General features: G+C 36.6%; 1 protein-coding gene across 4 annotated transcripts in view; it reads right to left on the reverse strand.

The window, feature by feature from the left end:
* The window catches only part of LOC107720774 (alpha-mannosidase 2x-like), a 43,990-nt gene that overhangs the window by 15,808 nt on the left and 16,621 nt on the right, over positions 1-11,561 (reverse strand). For all 4 annotated transcript variants that reach the window (XM_016528601.1, XM_016528602.1, XM_016528599.1 and 1 more), the window contains exons 7-16: positions 9,492-9,619; positions 9,184-9,357; positions 6,384-6,570; positions 5,290-5,467; positions 4,801-5,003; positions 2,611-2,793; positions 2,322-2,436; positions 1,237-1,304; positions 984-1,149; positions 663-899 (exon numbers count right to left, since the gene is read on the reverse strand). In XM_016528601.1, coding sequence (XP_016384087.1) covers positions 663-899; positions 984-1,149; positions 1,237-1,304; positions 2,322-2,436; positions 2,611-2,793; positions 4,801-5,003; positions 5,290-5,467; positions 6,384-6,570; positions 9,184-9,357; positions 9,492-9,619 — 1,639 coding nt within the window. The remainder of the gene's footprint in view (positions 1-662; positions 900-983; positions 1,150-1,236; positions 1,305-2,321; positions 2,437-2,610; positions 2,794-4,800; positions 5,004-5,289; positions 5,468-6,383; positions 6,571-9,183; positions 9,358-9,491; positions 9,620-11,561) is intronic.

Genomic DNA, 11,561 nt, shown 5'->3' on the forward strand with positions numbered 1-11,561 from the left:
AAAAAAAAAAAAAAAAAAATTTGAATATTGGCTGATAACTGATATTACAATTCTATACTATTTTACCATAAATAACAAAACATAAAAATACATTTAAAAAATTATAAACTATAATGAATAATTATAAATGCTACAAGTGAATATAGGCATCACTATAATGTACAGTATACAAAATAAAATAAATAATAAATATTAAAATAAAAATATTATTAAATGATTACTACTTTATAGATTAAGTGAGCTTTGCATGACGGCAAAGGTAATTTAAATGAAAAAATAGAGGAAAAGAGCATGCATAAATAAATATCAGCTGAGATCTATACATACAATATAGACTGACCATAAAAAATTCCTAATATTGGAAGATAACCGATATATTGCACATCTTTATATTCTATATCCATATAAAAACAAGCGGGAATTCACTAAGAATGAATTGTGCCGTTGACTGAATCATTTGCATATGCTGTCTGTTTTGTCTTAGCAGTCGATTTACTTAAGGAATTATGTAAATCAGATAACGGTGTATGGTATAAACAAAACAAAAACAAACAGGGGAATTAACTCCACTTCCTGGGGCATTTTAGTCACTTTAGTGGCACTCTACCCTCAAGCCCCGGTTAATTTCTCACTTCACTTCCTAACACACAAACTCATCTCACCTCCAGCAGGCCTGTGGTTCCAGAGAAGCCCAGAGTGAGAGACTGGCTCTGGATGTAGAACGGCTGGGCGTCTACCGTCTGCGATCGCACGGGCAGAGGGTCCAAACCCCGTATGCTCTGACCCCGTCCCGGAATCCTGAGCAGCGTATCAGAGCGCAGGGTCATGGGGGAATCAGCAGAGTCATACAGGTGGAAGACGGCCAATCCCAGAGCGGGGAGGCGTGCCATGAAAGAGGCCTGAACGAAAAGACAAGAAAGAGGGTAGGTTTTGAGACTAACTTTCTTTAAGATCCAGGAGCGAATGGACACAAATAGACACACCTGGTAGACCTCTCCACTCATCTCAACGGCAGACACCCACTGCGCGCTCAGCTGAACCGGTAAAGTCTGCCCGTCCTCAGTGAGAACCCTAACTCTCGCCGAATTCACCAGCACAGTCACTACACACAGACGCTCCTGCTCGACAGGGTTAAACAGCACCAGGTACCTGAGGAAGAGGAGGAAGATCGTATCTACACACTGAATAAAATGACAGCATTTGCAGTGTTCAAGATCTACGGATAACACATCTTACCTGGGAGAAGATTCCAGCTCGATAAGAGTACGCTGCGGAAGAGAGTCTTGTGTGGCGCGTCTGTCGTCCTGCAGTCACATGAACAGAGGTCAAAGGTCAGACTCCTAGCTCTCTTTTTCCCAAAAATCTTAGTTAATGTTGGTCACATTGGATTAAAACCTACTGACTTTGCTCACATGGTCAAAAATGGCCAGCCTACCAAAATCGCATGTGCATTTCTCATTGTTATGTGTTATATATCATAAGTCGCACGGGTATATTTGTAGCAATAGCCAACAATACATTGTATGGGTCAAAATCAACGATTTTTCTTTTATGCCAAAAATCATTAGGATATTAGGTAAAGATTATGTTCCATGAAGATATTTTGTAAATTTCCTACCGTAAATATATCAAAACTTAATTTTTGATTAGTAATATGCATTGAACTTCATTTGGACAACTTTAAGATCGATTTTCTCAATATTTACATTTTTTTTTTTTGCACCCTCAGATTCCAGATTTTCAAATAGTAGTATCTCAGCCAAATATTGTCCTATCCTAACCAACCATACATCAATGGAATGCTTATTTATTCAGCTTTCAGATGATATAATCTCCTATATGACTGGTTTTGTGGTCCAGGGTCACATTATTATTATCAAATATTGGTTTCAATATTTTTGTCAGCTTCTTGTTTTAATGAACACAGGTTTTGTATTGAAACTGATTAATCATAGGCCTCATTTATCAAAGCTTATGCACCTGTTTTTGAGTTAATATTGCCCAAATTATTGAGAAACAACACATTTTTCACTCAAAAACTGAGGTGCATAAGCTCAGATGAAAGTGGCGTTAATCAGTTCCTAAAAGAAATACAAAACCTGTAGTAATTGAAATGAAGTTGACAAGAGTTGGTGATTATATCACATAATGAGAGATTTACAAGCAACTTTTAAAGGGACAGTTCACCCAAAAATTTATTTTTGGGTGAACTGTCCCTTTAAAAGGCTTGTCATTTTTGACTGGGAACGCCAAATAAGGTAAATTATTTCAGCTCAGCACAAGGGTTAAACACGGTGTGAAAAACCAAGGCTGTTCCTCACCGTCTCTAAGAAAGGCTCCGTCTGGTAGAAGCGATAAATGTCTTTATTCTTTATTACCAGGAAGTGTGCAGCATTAATGATCACTCGTTTCAGACCGACCAGAGAACGTAATAGCCTGGGGAGGGGGGGGAGAAACGAATCAAGAACCGCTTACAAATCGAAAGTCGTCAATCCAAACTCTAAAAATGGTCCATTAAAGATGATATTTCAGTAATAACACCCTGAGAGACTTCCTTCGATCTTCAGATCAGTTAATGCTGATCAAATCGGCAAGCTTTCATTCAGAGACCTGTTTCCGTAGTCGATGACGACGGCCTCTTTGGCAGTGCCCGTGATGGCATCATGGTGCTGGAACAGCCCTATGTTGCGCCTGGCATCGGTGAGGAGGGAGTAATCTGAGACGGGATAACGTCCTTCCAGTCCCGCACGCCGCGCGTGAGCCACCGCCAAGCTGTAGAGAATCTCTGCCCCTCTACAGCAAACACAAAATCAAACAACAGTTCATGATGCTGAACGAACAGCGAGGCTTGACAAAACTAATGATAATAGAATTAAAGACTAAGTAATGACAGTAATTAGGCAATGCCTCGTGCTTAATTCAGGAGAAAAACTTGTCACCCACGTGGAGAATAACTATTTTAATTATTCCCCAGTAATGCCACAGAGAACAGGCCTTTATTCAAAGCATAATTGAATCTCTGGCAAATAAAAACAGACACTTTCCAAAGTTGCTAAAATAATGGATTCAATTCAGATACCTCGACGGCAGTTTGTCAGTGCAAATTTAAATGTGTTGCCAATTAAAAATTAAAAGGCTTCCACAAAACCTTGTTAGCATGCTTCTGACTGAAAGTTACTTGTTGAATTGTTAACAATGTGTTAAATAACAGCTTTATGTAAAAATACTCTTCCATCCCAGCTTGATTTGCAGAGGCATTTATTAATGAACCATCTGCAGTTGATTTCTGTGAAAAGTGCAAACACTTTATTCACTGACTCAAATTAAAATTCTATTTTAATAAAATGCTGGCCAATAATGATAAATAATTTATAGTTATTTGTAATTTATAGTGATAAATAATTTCAAGTTATAGCAATAAATGGCTGGTATATAAAATGTAAAAATTGTATACATTATTTTATAAATAAACATGTAATTAAATTAAAATGAATATTTTAGAATTTAATTACATTATTAAATTAAAAATAAAACATTAAAACACAAAAAATCATTTTAAATGCTACATTTACAATGCTGAAAAATACTGAATTTAGGCATCACGGCATTATAATGTACAGTAATGACAAATGGATATTAATATTGATATATGCTGAAGACAGAAATGTAATCTACATGTAAAAATAGGTAAAATCAGCTACTAACTATAATGGTACTGATGCAAGATGCATCTTAAAGGCTTGTGCACACCGGGACGAATATCGCGCGCGATTATCGCCGACGTTTAACACCTTGTGACTAAACAAAGGGCGCCAATGTGAGTGTGCAAACCGACGCGCAAAACGCCAGGCGTAAAAGCGTCATTTTTTTTAAAAACGCCTCGGGATCGTTTTTTTGGTTTGACGTGCCGCTTTAAAAACTGGCCGACCAATGAGATTGGCGCTTTTGTTCACGTGCCTGGAGCTGCTGAAGTTACAGTAAAACACGACTTGGTGGCGCTCAAGCACAAAACGGTCTTGCCGAACATTCACTCAGCTCATCGCCAGCGAAAATCGCTTGGGTATGATCACGTCGCGCCGAAAAACGTCGAAAAACGTCTCGAAAAACGCTGGCGATAAGCGTGCGCGATAATAGTCTCGTGTGCATGAGGCTTAACAGTTCGAGATATTTTTAGACATACATTGGATGTTTCACTTCCTATGTTTCCATTACCGTTTTAATACGCATTTAGAAGTATCGCATCATTTACATTTACATTTAGTCATTTAGCAGACGCTTTTATCCAAAGCGACTTACAAATGAGGACAATAAAAGCAGTCAAAACTAACAAAAGAGAAACTTAATTTGCAAAAAAGTTTTTACGCTTGCTTGAGGTGGTTTTTGTCTTGAGCGACAAATGGTTAATGCGAATAATGGGAGATGAAAACGTATTTGCAGAATAAAGTCCTCCATGCGCATCAAAAAAAGTCATGCGACATGCGCGACGGCATAATCTGACTAACCAGCAGACCGATCGTGTTGCACAGCATCTGAAATGTTATAGTCATTCTGAAATGCCTGAGCAAAGTCATCAAAGTATTTCTGTATTATTGCCTCCCAGAACTGTTACACGACTGCGTTCCCGAACAGCAGGCATCCACGGAAACAATGACCATATGACCATTAATGCCAGTTTATCAGGAAGTGACGTTGCTTATTTAGAAAGTGACGGTGCTTATTTGTAAATGTTTTATGCGACATTCCAATTTTGCGCACAAGTTCAATTCGCAACTTTGGATGGAAACCCAGCCACTGACTAACCGTAGGTGAGATTCTAACACACGGTCCAGGTTTTTGTAGAAGGGACGTGAGGTGTAGTATCCACTCCAGTAATGGTCCTCTCTATCCGCATAAGCGAAGAAGTCTCCGCTCAGCACAGGGTAATCGGGTGGTCTCGTCCCCGGAGCGACTCCATTAGCCTTGTACACCGCATTAAAGTAATCTGTCAGCGTCGCAAACTGGGCCTGAGAACACAGAGATTTACTTTCAGGGCAATTCAAATTCATTTCGCATTTTCCGAAATCCAAAACATCTGTACTCTTTTCTTCCCTCACAAACAAGTTAAATTATTCATTCAGATTATTCCTAGTTGCACATCAAAAGCTGAGCTGAAGGAGCTGTGTTTGTTTAAAAAAAACAAGATTTCTGACATTGCAGAAATAGATTTAGATCTAATTAAACCTCTTCCTGACAAACCTACAGACAATTATTGTAGTTTTCTATTGATTTACAGGTTATCTGAAAACATACCTTTACATGCATTTCTGGGTGAGAGTTCATGTAATCGAACAGTTTCTGGTAGTTGAAGTACTGCTGGTCCCACTCTAATGGTTTGTCGTAGCGGAAGTCATCCCCAAGAGGAACCAGCAACACTTTGCTACGAAACAGCTTGGATTTTTTACGGTATTGATCAAGCAGAACGCCAGCTCTGAAACAGGAAATGTTAAATATGAAGTGAATCCACTGGATTGTTTTTTATGAAGTCTAGCAATCGATTAAAAACAAGTTAAGCATTGAATAGACAAAAAGTGGTGTATATACACACTACCTGTTTTTTTTTATACATAAAGAAATTAATCATTTTACTGGGCAAGGACACACAGATTGATCAAAACAGACATTTATGAACATTTATAATGTAAAAAAAAATTCTGTTGTTTTGAACTTTCTATTCATCAAAGATCTGAAGGATTCACATTTTAAAAATAGAAAACAGTTATTTTTTTATATTTCACAATACTGCTGTTTTTTCATATTCCTGTAATAATTTTATATAATTAATACAATTATATAAAATAAAATTATATTATACATTTTACAATTAACACATTTTTAAAAATGAGTTATTATATCATTTTTTTGTTATTTTAATTGTACATAAATTAATATAATCTATAATATAATAATATAAAACTTAAGTTAAATAAATGATACTTAAATGCCCTAGTTTTCATCCGAGCAGATCAATGTCTAGTCATACGAAAGTAAGAAAACACGTTTGAACATTTTGAAGGAAATGACTCGCGAAGCTAAATGTGTACCAATAAAACCCTTTGCCTATTCCAGTAAACCTGAAAGACCTCTGAAGTGTAATGACAGGTGCAAACTAATTGCGACAAGCTTGTAATATCCAGGTTTTCTTCTGCAGAGCAAGAGAGCGGTGGATTTGGGTTCGAGCCCAGTTCAAGCGCAACCCATATAAATACAGCTGGTGCCAGCTGGGTGATGGACAAATTAATTTTGTTGGCTAACACAGGAAATTAACCTACATTCATTCTTTGGCTAAACTCCCCCCGAATCAAATTATTTCCCTGGTTTCATAACAATCAGTCCTACGGCCTCACCTCTCGGCCACGTTGGCATCTGTGATGGCTCGGGGTGGCACCTTCCAGGGGCAGTTGACTCGACTGCCCGGCAGCCTCTTGAAATCAAACTGGCAGCAGATCTTGGGGTCTGGGCCGCACGTGTGAGGCACGTCATAGCTGTAAAATGGCATCATGTGGCAGAACATGTCTGTGCCCGATTCAATATCTGAAAATAAAGAAATGAAATAAATAAACTTTGATGTGTTGGTCTCTAAGCCACTGAGATGGGTTGGGCAAGACTCCTTGGCAAAGCGTTCAAAAGCATTTGCCAAGGGTTTGTGTTTTCCGAAACCTTCATTAGACATTTAAAGCCTTTCCAACATGTAATTAATGATTACAAACACTATATTCTGATCTATTATAGTTATTAACTAGAATTTAAAATTTTCTTAAGAAATATGAGTGATCCTTGCACATGCAAAACACACTGTCATGATGCTAGTTTTTTTTGTTTGTTTTTTGACTAGTTGCGAGAGTGCTTCCTAATGTGTTTTAGGAGCTGTTTTTACAGTTTCTAGAGTGTTAATATGTAGTTATATGTACATATGTATATGTTATATGTAGAAGTCAAAAGTATACATCCCTAAAGTATGATATTCGTTATATGGTTCAATGAGACTCTTAAGGGATCTTTTCATTGCCGACCGAGAGAAAATCATACGTTTGATCACTAAGAAAATGTAACAAAACCCTTCTCCTCAATTTGACATATCATTCATATCTAAAACATAAAAGTGCCAGATGATCAAGCACCACTAATAAGCAGTGCTGTAATTAACCAAACAATTAACACTATTAAACAATTGTTTTCGTTATTGCAATCAAAACAAAAAGAAAAAAATATATATATATAAAAATAAATGCATTATATATTCATTTCTTAATGTTGTTTAAACTGTTAATATTAAATAACTTCTACTAAGATGATTAAAAAGAATTTACATTAATTGAAATAAAGCTGAAGTAAAGTAAAATACAAATATTAGATTAAACTACTAAAATTACTAAAACTGAAATAAAAATAAATTTTAAATATCAGACCAAAAAGGTAACCTTAAAAATGTACAACAAAAAAGAGAAATGTTGCTTCGGCAACTAACTAAAATAAAATGAGTTTAAATACTAAAATTACTAAAACTAAAATAAAAATACATTTAAAATATTAAATAAAAAGTAACCTTAAATAATTGAAAAAAATGCCTTGGTAACAAACTGAAATTAAATTATTTTAAAGTGAAGTACTAAAAAATAAAAATAGAAATGAAGCTAAATAGAAATATAAAAAATTAAACAAAAACTAAAAAGAAAAAAGACAAAAAAAAATATTTTTACTACAATTAAAATTAGCGCTGGGCAACGATTAACATTTTTAATCGTGATTAATCGCATGATTTTTCTGCGATTAATCGCATTGTTATGCACAAAAATCAATAATGAATTCAAAAGTAGTGAATTTTTAATTTAAAAGTACTGCTAAATGAACAAAAGTGCAATAACATTTGGTTTGTAAACACTTTAAACAAATAAGGTGCTTTTTTACAGCAGTATTCCTTTTATATAGTAGCAGTTAAACTATTTCTTGTAAATCTCAAATTAAACAATGTAATCAAATTAAATATAAAACCAAAGCTATTTGTTACTGCCAGGGCATTAATGTTTTTATAGAAAATATTTTATAGTTTGTTACAGAAAAACAGGTTATGCTCAAGAGTCCAGAACCTCGATCATAACATTATAACAGGCATCTTCCGAGTAGAGAACTGCACGATCGCGGGACCCAGTGCAACAGAGTGCGGCGCGGGACAACACTGGATGGGCGAGTGCGGGCGGGTAGAGACTCGTGTGTACGGGATGCGGGAGAATAAGGGTGTACTCACACTAGGCAATCTTAACCGTGCCCGAGTGCGTTTGACCCCAGTTCGTTTGACTAGTGTGATCGCTCCGTGCTGCTCTCGGGCTCGGTTCGTTTAGCCGTCCCTGGCTCGGTTGGAAGAGGTTGGCCAGAGCCCGCGCAGTTCAGTTATATATAGATCAGTGAATGTGAGCGCTAACGAACTTATGATACGTGTTGCATGATTGCGTGAACATTTCTGAGCAGCAAAAGTGATAGATCTGTAAAGCCATATATTGTGAGAGGGCCGTGTGTTACCGCGTCCCAAACAACTCAAAATAATAAACCACAAAGTTAACAAAACGATGCACTGTACTGAGCGAGAGCGCTTCTCTGCTGTCTTCACGTGCTATCGGAAACTTCCTGTTTCCCACTTATGAAGTCGTGATTACGAGCATGTTGTATTCTTTTCTGTTAAAAAATTACGTTGAAAAGTGGTTTGTGAATGTTGATGCTTAGCCTAAATAATTTTATCGGGAGCATTCATGTGAGCGCTGCTGCAGTCTTAGGCCCTCCCCAAATGCTCTCATTGGTTGAGACGCGTGATGACGCCCATCCCAAGCCAGTACTGATCAACATTCCACCCCTCCTGTGACCCATGGTTTGTCTGTATGTGTATTCAGAGCCAGTGAGCAACGGACTAACGAACGGTTAATGCGCGATAAAATAATTGTCTGCGTTAATTAATTAATGCGTTAACGCGATAATAACACATTAACTTGCCCAGCCTTAATTAAAATGAAAATTTAAAATATAAAAATAAAAGAAACTTGAAAGTACTGGGAAGGTATTTTATTCTCAAATGTCTAAATGTGTAATAACAATGATTTTAAATATAACAAATATATTTAAATGTCAATGCATGTTTTTGTTTTTGTAGTCATTTACCCCAGGCCTGCCTCCACATGAATTCTAGGCTCCGTGTGGCAGCAAAGTGCTTCTTGATGGAGTAATGGACCCTCTGGATCAGCATGCTGCTCATGTTCGCCCGTTTCAGTAGGTAAGGCATCGTGGCGCTGTGCCCGAATGGATCAACGGCCCAGCCTGAGCGAGGGGTCACACCTGCAATAACACACCGATTAAATATTCCAAACCAATCCGAAGGAGCCACTTTTAAAATTAAACCCGCATCGCCCACATCTAGAACATATGCGCTAATTGCTAAGCAAGCCACACCATCCATAAAACAATCTTACCCAGATTTTTCTCTAGCCACTGATGGCCTTCAATCAGCTGATCGATCATGGCGAAATAGTGAACGTTGGCCTCATCCGTCATGACCCAGCCTCCCGTCACTATCTCAAGCTGTCCGCTAAGGATCAGCCTGAAAGAAAAAAGGGTTTAGAAAGGATTCTTAAAATTTAAAGCACTGTTCACAAGACGAGGTGAGGAAATCTACAACATTAGATCAGGGTTTATAAGGAGCATCTAGACCAATTAACCTTCAGCGGATTACTGAGTTAAGAAGATGAACCGATCAAGAGTGGGCATGAAGGATCGAATCTAAGCACAAAAGACAGAATGAGGGCACTGAACAACCAACATTGCAGAGACCCATTTTTCATTCTGAATGTAACATTTTCCAAGTTATTTCCATAGCGGCACAGTCAGGAATTGATTGGATTGTGAATTGGATGGAATATGATTTCATTTAAAATAACTGTTTACTATTTTAATATAATTTAAAATGTAATTTATTCCTGTGATGCAAAGCTGAATTTTCAGCATCATTACTCCAGACTTCAGTGTCACATGATTCTTCAGAAATCATTCTAATATGCTGCTCAAGAACAATTTCTTATTGTTGAAAATAGTTGTGCTGCTCAATATATTTATGGAAACTGTGATACATTTTGTTTTTCAATATTCTTTGATTTATAAATTCAAAAGAAAAGCATTTATTTGAAATATTACAATTTTATATCATTATAAATGTCTCTAGTGTAACTTTCAATCAATTTAATGCATCCTCCTTGCTGAATAAAAGTATTTTATTAATTTCTTTAAAGTGATTTTTTTTTTCAAGGGCAGAGCCAGCTTTGATGAAAGATTATGAAGAAAAACTAAGAAAAAATAGGCAAGTTTGATTTTTACATTTGTTTAACAATTTTAACATCATATTATTTTTAAACTTCAAATTTTATTTAAAGGGATAGTTCACCCAAAAATTAAAATTCTATCATTAATTCCTCACCTTCATGTTATTCCAAACCCGTAAGACCTTTTTTTTATCTTCAAAACACAAATTAAGATATTTAAATCCGAGAGCTCTCTTGACCCTGCATAGACAGCAAAGGTATTAAGGACATCGATAAAATAGCCCATGTGACATCAGTGGTTCAGACTAAATTTTCTGAAGCTACAAGAATACTTTTTGTGCGCAAAGAAAACAAAAACAACTTTATTCAACCATTTATTTTCTTCCATGCAGTGTTAATTTCGTTGACGAATAATTGTCGTCATAATTTTCGTCAACAACATTTTTTTCACAGACGACAACGAGACGATAACGAACTAAAACTCTTTTTGAATGACAAAAACTATGATGTAAATCTATTGACATTTTCGTCAACGAATAAAAACGAGACGAAAATGTTAGGGAGGGACGATTTGGGAAGAGATTCATTCAGAACGAATCTGCTGCGTGGTTCGGAGGTTAGATGCGTACATATGAACTGGCGGGACATAAGCTAACATACACTTGCTGCACGTCGCATAAAACGTTAAAAAATGTCAATATGTGGGAGTAAGAGAAGAGCAGACATATGGATAAATCTGACGACGCAAGAGAGAACTCAGTTCGGTGCGGTTTTCTGAGTGCAGACACTGAAGCATACACACACACAAAGCGCATCTCACAGCGCGTGAGTACTCTTTCGCGTCGCATGAACGGAGAATTAACACACAAAATTATGTCGAATTGTCCGTTTGACGAGTACTCACGTAAACACAGTTGATTACGTCTTAAGTGAACGTAAAAAGTAGGGAGAACGTGTATCAGTACATTGCATCCATTGCAGCTGTGCATTCGGTTTTAAAGGGACAGCAGCCTAATTTAGTTGCTATTGTCCGAGTCATTGATGTTAATCAAGCAACAAAAGAAAATCACGCACTGCTCGACTGAAAAACTTTAGTAGCCCTAAAGATTAATCTAAATTTATTTATAGAAATAAATATGTCTGCTTGAAAGAAGGAAGAATATGGTAAACAAGTTGCTATAAAGAATGCATAATTAGCCTATATAACCATTGGTATTTCATTAAAAA

The sequence above is a fragment of the Sinocyclocheilus rhinocerous genome, unplaced genomic scaffold (assembly GCF_001515625.1).
Source record: "Sinocyclocheilus rhinocerous isolate Xijiao unplaced genomic scaffold, SAMN03320098_v1.1 scaffold1022, whole genome shotgun sequence".
NCBI lineage: Eukaryota > Metazoa > Chordata > Actinopteri > Cypriniformes > Cyprinidae > Sinocyclocheilus > Sinocyclocheilus rhinocerous.